This window comes from Lycium ferocissimum, chromosome 3, assembly GCF_029784015.1.
Source record: "Lycium ferocissimum isolate CSIRO_LF1 chromosome 3, AGI_CSIRO_Lferr_CH_V1, whole genome shotgun sequence".
Classification (NCBI taxonomy): Eukaryota; Viridiplantae; Streptophyta; class Magnoliopsida; order Solanales; family Solanaceae; genus Lycium; species Lycium ferocissimum.
The window spans coordinates 67,467,718-67,482,804 of record NC_081344.1 but is presented as its reverse complement, the minus strand read 5'-3'; the positions used below and the strand labels follow the sequence as shown (position 1 = coordinate 67,482,804).

The window sequence follows — 15,087 nt, the reverse complement described above, 5'->3', positions numbered from 1 at the left end:
CCCTATTCTTTTCCCAATCATGTATCGTCCTCCTCTTCCATTAATCCTCTCTTATCACAATCAGTTCCTACATCTACTAATGGAAATCCTACATCTACTAATGCAAAGCATGATTCTTTATGATGAATGATGTTGGGAGCTAAAACATTATCTTCACTTTCATCTACAACAAAGAATTGCAGCACACAATACTGACTAGACAGTGAAGATTGAAGTGATCTTAATGCCTGTATCACTTTCAACCAAATAATATCTCTCAGAAGGGCCAGTGACCAGCAACTGTTTTACCACCCCAAAACCTAATTTTTCAGTGTATTCTTTACATATGTCTATATAAGAAAGCAAATCCAGATCATATCCCTCCCACACATGATTTTGTTTTTTTATGTAGACAACATGTGGATTCAGGACCCACTTGCCCCCATAATTAAACACTAAATCAACCTTGTCAACCATACTGCAAGAAAGGCACATGACAAACATCAAGAAAAAGGAAAAGGGACCCATTAGATAGACAAAAACATTGAATAAATTACCAAAAACAAATAAAAATTGAGCTGTACATAAATAAACCTTACCCAACACATATACACAATGCAAAAACAGAAGGAAAAAAAGGGGGGAAAAAAGAGAGAAAAAAGCATATAAATTGGTCTAACTAGCAAAATATTCCAACTTGAAATAACAATCAACAAAATATTCCAACTTCAAACAACAATAAAAAAAACCCTAACTTGTGACACTTTATTTAATATGATTGAGTAACAACAACAAAAGATGACTAAAATAAGCATATAACACATGGAAGATCAACAAAAAACGACAATATACATCAAATCGCACGCACAATAAAAAAAAATTATAAACCCTACCTGAAAATTAATAAGAAATATGCAGGAATACTTGCTTCAATAGGAGGAATAAAACTCGTACAGTCCAAATCTTCAACAAACGAACGTATTCACGTAGAAAATAGCGACATTTTGACTAGAAAATGGTTAAAGGGCTCTAGGGTTTGAGTGTGTGGCGGTTGTTTATGTTTATGATGAAAGGGGTACGTTTTATTTGATAGGTGAGAATTGGGGATTTAATTGGAACGGGTTGGGGTTTTTGTTGGGGCGGGTCGTTGGATATTATTAAATGGTGAGGGGTGGGGGTTAATTAATTAATTTAAGTTAATATTAGGTTGACCAATCATAGGATGACATGTGGCTAATTAATTAGATAGGTCTTATAAGTGTAAGGTTATTTTAGAGCCCAAACATAAACGTGGAGGGCATTTTTGGATCAAAAGGTGGATGAAGGGTATTTTAGGCCCTTTTCCGGTAGTTGAAGGGTATTTTAGGCCCTTTTCTAATTGAATTTTCCATACTCGTTGTATTCTGTTATGAACCGAGCTGGATCTATAAGGTTCTGGGCTCTAATTGGTGATGAAGACTGATTTAATTGAGATTATTGGGCCGAGTGATATGTTGGAGAGTTTTATTTGAGATCCAGGCTGAATTAGCAACTAATTAAAAGGATTGTGTGTTAGAAAGACGAGTGAGATGCGTATTATAAAGGAAATGTTTGTTCCTCTCGTCCCCTATCTCTCAGTCTTCTCATCTCCTTCTTCTCTAATATCCCTTGCTTTCAGTAATTCAATTGTAATACAATCATTCAAGTAAGTATCAGTTTGATTACTACAAATTATAATTGAGTCAGTTCCTATCACTACTGACTTAACCCCCAAGTAGCTAAAGCGTGAGCTTGAGGCCTCAAAATTTAATCCTATCATTAATCAAAAGTTCAACATTCTATGGTTGAAATACATATGATGAAAGAAATACATATTTCACTAGTAGTTACCTGATTCTTCTCCAATTACTTGAATCAATTCGTTTCAACTCTAGTTTTCTTTGATATATTTGTCCTTTCAAAGCCTCTATAGACAAACTTGACGCTAATTATTCAGAAATGAAATGTTCTAGATTGGAATTATAAGTTGGTTTATTAATTGAAGGGAACCTTTTGTAAAATAGTGAGGTTAGTGCCTTTCTTGCAAAAAAAATTAACAATATTATTTTATTTTTCAAAAATAGTAGTATTTTTCTTTCAAAACGTAGTATATACACTACTTGTGCATTCTTCCAAAACGTAACATATAGACTGTATGCATGCTCTTTCAAAATGTAGCATATACAGTATGTCCAAGCATGCAATATCAACATGTATACACTGATACATTGTATATATACACTGACAACACATACACATAGTATGGACGTGCATACAAGTATTATACTAATTTAAGGATACTTGTATTCTGCTATAAATTTAAAATACAACTATATTTTATAATTATTTATAAATACCGTTATAAAGTGTAATTATTATTATTATTATTTTCATCCATAAAATATAATTATGGAGCATAATCAGTTAAATTAGGTAATTTTTTCCTAAATTAATTTATTTAAAAGGCTAAAAAGGACCCGGAAACGTGGCCAAATGACGTACCCACATCCCCTTCGAAATCCAAGCTGTGCGATAATTAACTGTAATAAGGCTACGTTGCAAACTGTGTAGAGATTGGATTAAGCGGGAAAATGGCTATTTCCACTATCAGGCCTTGTATTTCTCTTTCTCAACACTTACTCTATTCAACTAGTAATTCATTCAATTCCCAAAAAATTAGCTCAATTTCTGTCAGAAAGAAACAAAGCTTTGTTCACTGTGCTTCACTGGATTCTGCTCCTACCAGGTAAAAAAAAAAAAAAAAAAAAAAAAAAAAAAAAAACTCACAATAGTTCTAATTTTTTGCTTAGTTAACCAGTAAGCATATCAATTATTAGAAAATTTTAAGAGTTAATGATCAAAAACACATATGAACTACTCTTTCTGTTTCAAGTTGTTTGTTTTACTTTTTTTTTTTTTTTTTGACAATTCTTGAATTACAACTGTCCACGTGGCAGGTTTTAAGACCACAAAATTAAAGGATATTTTGGTATATTCTACCTATTCTTAATTTAAGACCACAAAATTAATTTTTTATTTTTATTTTTTTAAACTCCATGCCAAGTCAATATCAGACAAACAAATTGAAACGGGAGGAGTATTAAAAAAATAGTAGTTAAGTTAATGGTTAAAAACACATGTGAACTATCACTTTTTCGCAGTTTCATACCCCCAACTATTAGTTGTTCTCTTTTTCTACTTGAACTATCACAATGTACTCAACTATGTGTGTTTTGATACATAGATGGTAATAGTTTAGGTAGGAAAAAGGAATAATTGATAGTTGAGGTGTGAAATTCGCGAAAAAGTGATAGTTCAGGTGTGTTTTTTATGATCATCTCAAAATTATATGTTTATCTTTGTTTATATCTATTGTCACGAAGAATTAATGGTTACGGTGTATCCACATCTATTTGTTTGCAGGCAAGAGGTGTCATTAAGTGTTGGAACGTACCTAATTCCACATCCCAACAAGGTAAGTACTAATGCATTCTCTTCTTCTAAAATGGCTATTTTAGTTGTGTAATTTTCTCTTAAACAAAAGGATTTGAACTTTATGGGTTCTGGATTCTAGGACAACGACCTCAAGTGCTAGTAACTGCGTTTAGAATGTAATAATTTGTACATATTTAGTGAATTTTTAAATGCATATATAAGGTTTGGACCAAAGTTACTTGTTTCTACCGAACTCATATATTTCAAGCCCGCATCCGCCCTTGGTCTACATGCCATAACACTTAACATTTCTATGGTTATAAAGGCATATGTCATTAAGCATAAAAAGAGAAGTTTAAAGTTAGGGGCCATTTGGTAGGATGTATTAGAAAAAATAAATAAATAATACACGTATTTATTTTGATATTACTAATCGTATTAGTTATACGCTCTGTTTGGTATTATCCTATGTATAACTAATACACGGCAAACCATGGAATTAGCAATACCAAGACTATTAATACATGCACAAGCATGGTTAAAAACAAAATTGCCCTTGAAGTCCGTCAATGCTAAAGAATGTGGAGGGTATTTTAGTAAACAAATGACTTTTTTAGAAATCATACAATCCATGTTATTTTTATACACCACACCAAACAGTCAATAATAAATATCTCAGCATAACTAATCTCTGCATTACTAATCCCTGCATTACTAATACACCCTATTCAGCACTATTCTTATACACCCTACAAACGACTCCTTAGTGTTTTCAAATATAGAATTGTGTTCTTTGTTTTTGGAACAAACTAAAAAGGAAAGAGTGTCATATAAAATGGAACAAAGAGAGTGTTGAGTTAAATCTGCATCCACCATTGGCTGGTGTTGCATGTTTATGTTTTGAAGGTTGATAAAGGTGGAGAAGATGCATTCTTTGTGAGCAGTAATGATGGGGAAGTGATTGCTGTTGCTGATGGTGTTTCCGGGTGAGATGCTAAATTTATTTTGCTTAACATTTAACTCTTTGGCATAATTTTAGCAGTCATATGTTAAACTATTTTTAACTATGAAGACTTGTGAATTCATATTAACTTTATGTAATTTCTAAATGTGTAGAATTTTAAGGAATTGGTTTCCAGTATTATACAAAAAATTATATGCTTTGACTTTGTTAGTCTGAACACGTCTTGTATTTGAAATGAGGAAAGTTTAAACTTTGTAGACATGCTAGTCTGGCCTTCTATCTCACTAGAAAAGATGGATATGAGACGTTTACATGTATTGTTCTGTTGTTGTCGACTTCTTTCTACCTGTGATTTTGGAGGTCTAGAACTCACTGAGCTCCCATTTGGAGATGTCTTTAATTATATGTTTGCACTATATTAAATCAACAATGAGTACAAGCTTCCACTTCCGAGTTGTACTCGCCAAGTGGAGACTCTCCTCTTAGGCGACGAAAGAAAATTGAGCGTATTTACTGTCACTTAACAATCAAATCAACCTATCAAAAATTGAGCATATTTACTGTCACTTAACAATCAAATCAACCTATCAATCAACTATGCCTCAATCCTGAACTAATTAGGAAACAAGCGTATACCTGCTTTCAGTTCACTGACACCCAAAATCTTGCTCGCCTTCCTCCATAGTGATCATGAATAAGGGAAATTTTATATTTAGATGATATGAGAAGGCAACTTCTTTTCTCAAACTTGGCCGTAAACTTCACAGAAACATGGATTGGTATAAGGTATATTTTAAAATGTTATATTTCTTCTATGACATGTCATGAACAAGTGCAACCTTCTCTTTTTTTTCTTTTCAATCTTTTCCCTCTTATGTTTTATTGGATGGTGCACTTTCCAATAGCTCCATATATAAGGATGAATATTACAATACAGTGTTGCTTAGGTTGAATCTTCTAAATGATACCATCAGCTTTCTGATTAATTTTGTATCGAGATTGAAACTACAACTCAACTGGAGTGACAAAGGCATTAGTAGAAGAAGGGGAACCTGCTGCATGAAAATTCTTTGTTTTAACTTCTGAGTAGTATATTTACGGGAATTGAAATTTCATCTTTTTAATTTAGAATTACATACACATGTAAAGAACTAGTTCATAGATGGATTTCTCCAAAGAGGATTATGCGATGAAAAGGATACTGACAATCTCTTACGACTAACCTTATCAGCTAATAAGAAACTACTATGATTCCAACTGTTATGTCGCTTACACGCAGCAATCAACAAATGATCCACTGGCATTATCTCCAAATGACAATATTTTGATCCTAAACTTTCGTGGCTCAAAGGTGCATAAATATCTAACCTATAATTTATTCCATAAAATGTTTTTGGCAGTTGGGCTGAAAAGAACGTGGATCCTGCACTGTTCTCCAGAGAATTGGTGTCTAATGTTTCTTCTTTGGCGAGGAATGCGGAGGTACCGACATTGTAGAGACATACCTAAGTTTCAAATTAGTTTCATGCGTCGCATCATATTAACCAACAGTGACCTGTATTTCCGTGTAAGCAATCGACCTAGAGTTATAGCCTATTTGGCCAAACTTCTAAAAAGTACTTCTAAGTGTATTTTCTTAAAAATGCTTTTCAAAAAAGTACTTTTGGGGAAAAACTACTTATTTCAACTTCTCAAAAACAGCTTCTGTTTCTCAAAAGCACTTGTTCTTCTCCTAAAAATTTGGCCAAACACCTCAATTTTGAAAAGAAGAAAAAAAAAAAAAACACTATTAACCTTGGAGAAGCTTGGCCAAACAGGCTATTAATCAATTATTATGAATTCTTAGCTATGACATTCTGGTTTACCAAATTTGGCAGGTCAATTATGATCCTCGGATTCTCATAAAGGGAGCCCATGCTGCTACATCATCTATCGGTTCAGCTACGGTGTAGGTTCCTTTATCTTCAGAGCTATTGTTCTTCTTGAGCATTGATAGTCATCCAGATTGAGGAACTTCATTATTATCATTGAATGTGGCTTTCTACCTGGCACATAGAATTGTTTCTACACTCGAGGACGGAATTCTGAAGATAGCCAGTGTTGGGGATTGTGGACTACGGGTCATTCGTAAAGGTACAAACTCATATTTTTCTTTTCTGTGACTTTAATTTTCTAAAGTCTCCTCGTTCAAATTCATCTGATGTCATTATTACCTATTTGGATGCAGGTCAGATGATTTTCTCCACATTTCCACTAGAACACTATTTTGACTGCCCATACCAGTTGAGCTCAGAGGCTGTTACTCAAACGTACCTTGATGCCATAGTATGGAAAGTTATATACGGTGAATCATATCACACTATATCTTTTGAGTAAAATGGACTTGGTTCTATTTTGCTTCCATGTCATTACTGTTATTTGGTTAGGAGAAGAGGAAAAACTATATAGTCTTTCCTCAGCTGTCAAAATTTTACAAAAAAAAAAAAAAAAAAAGCTTTCTAAGACCTCCTTCGCTTTCTGGTACTAACATAATCCAGATTATAAGACACTAGGTAATTAAATTCTCTTTTCCTGATGGACAATTTTATTTTTTATTTTTTTTGGGAATAATTACCTTTTTGGAATGCCTTAAAAAATAATAGTTGGCAAATGTATATGTTGTGTATATTAAGTATAAATATACATATTTATACATAAATATACATATTTATACATAAATATACATATTATATACATAGTTGGTGTATATGTTTTGTATATTTTGGCTAGCGCCCGTAATTAAATTTGGCAGACGGGCGAAAAATAAAAAAAGGCCAACAATTTTCTCTAATGTGTGCTTTGCTAACACTAGAAATCCTGTTACTCATAGTCCAATAAGCCTACATGTCCTAGGGGGTATTTTCTGTCGCCTCGTACACATTATCAAGAAAGTAGCTATTGGTTTCTTTTGCTGCACCACAGAAATTTTCTGATGTTGTATTTGACTACTAGAGTAAGCACGCTCTTTGTCTCCTCTCTGTGTATGTTCTTTCCACAGGTTAGCACAGTGGATTTGCAAATAGGAGATACAATCATAATGGGCTCAGATGGCCTCTTTGATAATGTTTTCGATCAAGAGATCGTTTCAGTTGTGACCACAAATGATGATGTCTCTAATGCTGGTACTTGTTTTCTGCTTAATCTAAATTTTGCTTGGAAACATCGACTCAATTCTGTGGTGTTCTTAGTGGTTTGGTATTAATGTTAGCAAAGGCATTAGCTGACTTGGCGCGCAACCACTCTGTGGATACCAAATTCGACTCCCCCTATTCACTGGAGGCTAGAGCAAGGGTAAATTTTCAATCTCAGTGAATATAGGAAAAAGTACCTAATGTAACTGATTATGCTCCATAATTACATTTTATAGCTGTACTCTTAAATAATTACAAGACACAGCTATATCTTACATTTTATAGCGGATATACATTGATACACGTGTCCCTAAATTGTAGGCATAATTCTTGTATGCGCACGCATACTATGTATATGCTAACAGTGTATATTCAATGTGTCAGTGTATATACATTGGTATTGTATGCATGCGCATCCAGTGTATATGCTATGTTTTGGAAAAAAAAAAAAATATCGCTATTTTTTGCAAAAAAAAAAAAAAAGGCACTAATCTCACTACTTATGAAATTTCCCCTTCAATATATATAGATTGTCCTTGAAAGCTTTGTCTGTAGCGGTATAACGTGATACTTATTATAGCATCACTTTGACTGACAGGGATTAGATGTTCCTTGGTGGAAGAAATTTTTCGGAATGAAGTTAACAGGCATGACTAGCAGGAACGTTTTTCGCTCCCCTCTGTTATTTTCTTGATGACATGCTTGACAAGGTTTCTTTTCCTATAACATTGAACAGGAGGAAAGCTCGACGATATTACAGTCATTGTTGGAAAGGTGAAAAATTCGTGAACAAGCTAGCCTGGACACTACCGATATTTTAAAAAAGAAAAGGCTCGTGAACAAGTGAATATATCTTTGGTGCCAAGACTTTGGCAGGGTGCGATTTCCTGAATCTTTGGGCAATTGGATGGTGTTTTGAACTACGAGTTGAAGGATGAGGTAAGAAGAGAACAGCTTCAAACAACACTCGATAGTTGTTTCTGTATCGTGTTATCTGTCGTAAGACAATGTTTGGCACTAAAAATCTATATGACATTTGGGACGATTTGAATTATTCATTGTTCATAAGTACAACCATGAAAAGCTTACTAACTTCAGTAACTTGTTTAACACCTACAGTCTCCATTGGCAAGGCACTTAATCATCTAATCCATACACCTACTTGTGTTTCCTGGATCGAATTTTGTATTTTCTGTTGTTATTTTTTCCGATGATATATAGACATAATTGAATTACTTTTCCTTTACAAGAATTTGATTTGTGACCTTGCGTCTATAAATTGAAAGTGGGATGACTATCCCTGAAAGTAACCCCAATAAATTGGTGAAACACATTTATTTTTCATAAGAATGTCACCAGTATTTGGCAAAGAATCTATTCATGTACAATACATAAAAGCGAAATGCCAAGAGATTCAACCTATTACTTTAGAAAAGGATTTGAATTCTTGAAAATTCAATAATTTGCTGTGTCACTCTCATAATCACTCAAGGATAGACTTGGATAATTTTTTTATTGTTTTTACTTAGTATTTGGAGGTAGTTTTCTCCAAAGATTATGATCTTTTAACACAATGCTTTAATAATTCTGAATCTGTCTGAGCCCTGGGTATGGAGTTACCCTTGTTAGGAGTGTTTTGCCCCCTTCCCGTGTAAATCCAAATTTAGTTGAATATTTCAATATTGACACCATGCAACACCACAAAAAAATTTATCTAATCTGTATGGGATACAAGGTGCACGTGAAATGTGAAAAAATACTCTAATTTTCCTGCTAATCTTTTCTTTTCTCTCTCAAGAACTTTCTCTCTCTGGGCGCACGTTAGTATTGTGTCTTTGAAACTTCCAGGTGCACGCTTAGGGTGAACGTCTAACCTGCGCCACTCGCCGGAATGGCGAGGGGAAGGCCGAAGAAAGATGACACTACCGGTGGAGCGTCCAAGCAAGCTAAAAAAGGGAAATTTACTGACAAAAACGACCCAATAGCAACTGCTACTCTAACAGTTGAGCAAGGAAAGGTGACAGAAGAATGGCCCAGACTAGCTAGAAAAATGGTAGATCTGGAAGTACCGGCTGGGGGAAACGTATCTGGTAGGGTTTCAACTCCAATTGCAGTGGAGGCTACACAGGGAACAGATAGTATGGCAGGGAAATTGATACAGGGAAATAAATCACAAACTGCCCAACGACGAATTGACCTAGCCGCCCCTGAAAACAAGGAGAAAACATGGAATTCACTGTTTGATAATAGATTTGCAGCTCGAGGTATGAGTCTCACTTTCATTGCTCCGACGATACACAAGGGCGAAAAAGTAGTGGAACTACTCCAATCGGACATTGAACAGGAGAGTGAGCAGTGGAAACATTCGCTTATATTATACGTGGTGGGGAATTCCCCAACAATTGCTGCTATTGAGAGGTTCCTGGCTAGTCAATGGAAATTCAACATGCAACCTAAGATCTATTATCATAATGATGGGTACTTCGTCATTCAATTCACTAATTACGATGATCGGAATGATGTTTTGTATTCAGACCCACATATGATCAATAATAGACTAGCCATTGTGAAACCTTGGACCCCTGGGTTCAATTTCGCTGATGAAGTCCTGAAAATTGTACCACTATGGGTGAAGCTCCCCAAATTGCCCCTAAATTGTTGGAGTATGAATATTCTGAGCAGGATAGGGAGCAGTCTAGGGACTCCAATTTGCGCAGATGACTGTTCCACAAAAAAGCATAGAATAACCAATGCTAGACTATTAGTAGAAATGGATATTACTATGGAATTGCCTAATACTGTGAAGGTGATGGATGTTCATAGACGTTTGTTTAATCAAAAGGTGGAGTACGATTGGAAGCCCGTCTATTGTGGGGTTTGCCTGCAGGTTGGACATGATTGCAACAAGAACAAACGGCACCAGGTAGTAGCTCCTCCAAAGCAAATAAGGAAGGACTGGCTGGCAAGGCCGTATACTGATTGACCTACTATGAAACAGGCTGATCCAAAGAAGAAAGGAAATGCTGGACTAAGTGAGAACCCACCAACAGTAGCAACTACAAAGGTATACAACTGCACAATCAGGAACTGAACCTAACACCACTCCAAAGACAAGGGAGATGGAAGGACAGTGGAATGAGGTGCCAAAAAAATCGATTGCCAGAGGAGGGGTACAAATACTTAAAAGGCCAGAAGTAAGTTCTATGAATGGTTTCAGTCCACTAGCAGATACGGGGAGCGATATGGTTGCTCAAACTCAAATTGTACCAATGAATAGTGGACAGAGTAGTCAGACAAGGGAAAAGGAGGATCGGTCTCAACCTTATCATAATCAATGAACCTTGTCACTTGGAATGTGAGAGGCTTGAATCAAGCCTTTAAATATAGAGGGTTGCAGAAGTTTATAATAGATAGTAAAGTGGGGATGATTGCTATAGTGGAACATAGAGTACAAAAATCCTTAGCTGATAAGGTGATTAAGAAGATATTTAGGGGGTGGAAATGGTGTTACAACTATAATCCGAATGGAAAAGGTAGAATATGGTTACTATGGGATCCATCTTATTTTGGATTCCAGGAATTGACAATGACTGCTCAATTCATCCATGGTATGGTGTTGGTGAAAGACATGAATATCCGATTTTTGTTCTTAGCAATATATGGCCTGCACACAGTTGAGGACATGAAATCACTTTGGAGCGATCTGGGTGGATTGGCTGCCAATACACATGATCCTTGGATACTAATGTGGGACTTCAATGCTGTGGCCCATGCTCAAGACAGAATCAATGGAAGCGATATACAAGATGTAGAGGTCAGAGATCTCAGAAAGTTTCTATTAGATAATGCCCTGACTGAATTACCTACTACTGGGAGAGAATACACATGGAGTAATGGCACAGTGTCTAGTAAAATTGACAGGGCACTTACCAACGCTGAATGGATGCTGAAGATCCCTTTCCTCACTGTTAATGCACAAGAACCCTTATTCTTGGATCATTCTCCAATGTGCTTGGCAATTGAGGGACATCCTGAGAATGCCCCAAGAACTTTTAAGTTCTTTAACTATTTGGCAGATCATCATGCTTTCCTAGAGGCAGTGAAAACAAGGTGGTACAAACATGCAAAGGGGACAAACATGGAGAAAGTATGGAGGAAATTACAAACCACTAAAGCTGAGCTCAAAAGACTCAATACTAAAGAGTTTACAAGTATTAACAATAAGTTGCAAGATATAAAGAACCAGCTGATAACTGTACAAAAGCTCATGAAGGATGGCCAACAACAACAATTACTAGAACAGGAAAGAGAGCTCGGGAAACAATTGGAGAAGTGGGGTAACATTGAAGAAAGTGCTATGCAACAAAAATCAAGAATTTAGTGGCTAAAATTGGGTGATTCCAATACAACATATTTTCATGCCAATTTGAAGAATAGAGAAGCACAAAACAAGATCAGGATGTTAGTAAATGATGAAGGTGAACTAACAACTATGGAAGACATTGAAAATGAAGTCCTCAAATTTTATAAAGGATTATTGGGATCCAATGCAAGTCGACTTCCTATGATACAAGAAAGTGTTTTCTCAGAAGGATATGTGCTTAATAGAACTCAACAACTTCAATTGATTGAACCTATAACCAGTGAGGAGGTCTGGACAACTTTGAAAGGAATAGATGATTTGAAGGCCCCAGGGATAGATGGTTTCAATGTTGTGTTCTTCAAAAGAGCTTGGAATATTATTGATCAAGACATCACTGCAGCAGTTCTTGATTTCTTTGAATCAAAGCACATCTATAAACCAGTGAACTGTGCAAAAGTTACGTTGATACCAAAGATTAAAGATCCTACAAGGATTAAAGATTACAAACCAATTTCTTGTTGCACAGTCATATATAAGATCATTTCAAAGATACTAACTGGTAGAACGCAATCAGTCATGGCCAAACTGGTAGATACAAGCCAAACAACCTTTGTACCTGCAGGTAGAGTGATCTCAGATAATATCATCTTGAGCCATGAGTTGGTTAAAGGATATGGAAGGAAGGGGATTTCACCAAGGTGTATGCTTAAGGTGGATATGCAAAAAGCCTATGATTATGTGGAATAGGCATTCCTAGAACAAGTGCTTAGAGGTTTGAACTTTCCCGATAGATTCGTAGGATGGATCATGAAATGTACAATCACTGTATCCTACTCTATAAGTATAAATGGCAAGATGACAACACCATTTCCAGCTAAGAGGGGTTTAAGGCAAAGAGATCCCATATCTCCTTTCCTCTTTGTATTGGTGATGGTATATCTCAGTAGGATGCTAAAGAAGTTGGGCCAGGATCCTGATTTTCATTTCCACCCTAAATGTGCCAAAATGAACCTGATTCAATTAGGTTTTACTGATGACTTGCTGGTATTCTGTAGGGGTGATGAAAGATCAGTTCTTAAGCTTTTTGATTGCTTCCAGGAGTTCTTAGCCCTCACAGGATTAATTGCAAACAAGACAAAGAGTTGTATCTATTTTGGAGGTGTCCCCGAAGCAACTCAGCAAAGTATAATGCACAAGCTTGGTTTCGCAAAAGGATCCATTCCTTTCAAATACTTAGGGGTTCCACTGAGCTATAAAAGGGTGTCAATTATTCAATGCCAACCATTTTTAGATAAGATTACTAACAGGATCACATCGTGGACCACCAAATACTTGTCTTATGCAGGAAGGATACAATTAATTAAGGCTGTATTATTCTCCATACAGACATATTGGTCACAAATTTTTACCTTGTCAAAGAAAGTTTTGAAGCAGATCATTACTTTGTAAAGAAGGTTCCTATGGGCTGGATCACCAGAGGCATCAAAAAAGGCATTGGTTGCATGGGAAACTTTGTTTCTACCTAAATCAGCAGGTGGAATGAACATTATGCACCTGGAAACATAGAATAAATCTGCTATATGCAAGCTATATTGGAATCTTTGCCAAAAGAAGGACAAGTTGTGGGTCAAGTGGGTACATGCCTGCTACATTAAGGACCAGCCAATAGAAGAGATAGTGCCAAAACAAGCTTCTTGGCTAATGAAGAAAATTTTCAAAGCAAAAAGGTTATTTGAAGATACTGGAATTAATGGCACTTAGTTGGATAGATTATCCATCAAATTCATGTACAACAAGCTCAGATGAGATTTTGCCAAAGTTCCATGGAGGAAGATGATATGTAATAACCAAGGGGCCCCTAAGTGGATCTTCATCACATATCTAGCAATACAGGGAAAGCTATACACCAGGGACAGGTTACTCAAATGGGGGATTATTGATGATGCTGAGTGTGCTATGTGTGGTTTGGAAACTGAGTCAACTGAACATTTATTTTTCAAGTGCCCACTGTCTACCGCAATCTGGGGAAAGTTGTTTCAATGGCAAGGGTACTCAAGACCAGTCCTGGCATGGAAGGATGAACAAGAATGGCAAAGATTGTATGCTAATGGCAAGAACTCTAAAGATGAGATGTACAGGGTGACATTGGCTGGTTGCATTTATATGTTATGGCACGAAAGGAATTGCAGAATTTTTCAGCAGAAAATGAGGACAGTAGATGTGCTAACAAAGTTGATAATCCAGGAAGTTATATGTCGAGGAATCATGAAGCCTAAGTTAACTAGTAGAGTTATGCAGTTGAATACTTACTTGTAATGTGCTAGCTTTGTTATGTTCATAGGTTACTGATATCATGGGGCTCCCTGTCCATGAATCAGTCGGAGTTTTGTACATACAGCTCATTTGGTAAATAATAATAAAATTAGTTACCAAAAAAAAAAATTGCTGCTGCAGCGTTACAGAAACAATTGGTTTAGACCGAGGGCATCAGTTTTACTTAAACCATTAGACGTGTAACTAACACAAGATGGATGATCTTGTTTAGAATTTTATTTAAGCGAAGGCGGCCACTTATCACAAGTTCACAACTCGTCTGTGAATTTGGTCTAGAAACTGAGACTTTACGACTCTATGTGGATGTTCTAATAGTCTTACTTCTCATCCCAAATTCTATCACAGTTTTTTTTTTTTTCAATTGGTATGTCTATTATACTAGATAATCTTGCCTATGCTCAGCATAGGCCCAACAAATTACAATTTAAAATTATCTGCTAATTATAACAAAAGATTGCAAAGCATGTTTTTGCTTGTAAACTGTAAAAGATAAAACAAGTTTTTGCTTTGAGATATCACTCCCTTGAAATTAATACAACTTTAATGCCACAATGTAAATTTAACCCAAGATCTAAATTAACATATGAGTCCATGAATTAAAGCTTTACATAAGTTTTGTGTCGACGTATTCTATGAGCAAATGCATTTTCTATTGCTGCTTTCGGCGTAGGTGATTAGCTGTTAATTTTTTTAATAGGAAGCTATGAAGCACGTATTCATGCTGACTATGTTGTAGGTGGAGACAATAAGATCAGTAGAACTCTTGGAGTAGAGTATCAACCGCGATTAATGCTTCATCTTCTAAAGCTCAGATCACGGAAAAT

The 15,087-nt window shown here is 35.7% G+C and overlaps 1 protein-coding gene across 7 annotated transcripts in view; it reads left to right on the top strand.

The window, feature by feature from the left end:
* The first annotated feature begins 2,464 nt into the window (after positions 1–2,464).
* The window catches only part of LOC132050492 (probable protein phosphatase 2C 26), an 80,384-nt gene continuing 67,761 nt past the window's right edge, over positions 2,465–15,087 (top strand). For 3 of the 7 annotated variants that reach the window (XR_009413430.1, XR_009413429.1, XM_059441755.1), the window contains exons 1-9: positions 2,466–2,743; positions 3,421–3,472; positions 4,339–4,418; positions 5,797–5,878; positions 6,274–6,344; positions 6,453–6,529; positions 6,624–6,721; positions 7,434–7,557; positions 7,644–7,726. Coding sequence is in view for 4 of the 7 variants with exons in the window: in XM_059441755.1 (XP_059297738.1) it covers positions 2,589–2,743; positions 3,421–3,472; positions 4,339–4,418; positions 5,797–5,878; positions 6,274–6,344; positions 6,453–6,529; positions 6,624–6,721; positions 7,434–7,557; positions 7,644–7,726 (822 nt within the window). In the remaining 3 variants the exon portion in view is untranslated. Of the gene's footprint in view, positions 2,744–3,420; positions 3,473–4,338; positions 4,419–5,796; positions 5,964–6,273; positions 6,345–6,452; positions 6,530–6,623; positions 6,722–7,433; positions 7,558–7,643; positions 7,727–8,164; positions 8,215–8,302; positions 8,743–15,087 lie in introns of those variants that run through there. The other 4 variants (XM_059441753.1, XM_059441756.1, XR_009413431.1 and 1 more) reach the window with 4 other exon arrangements.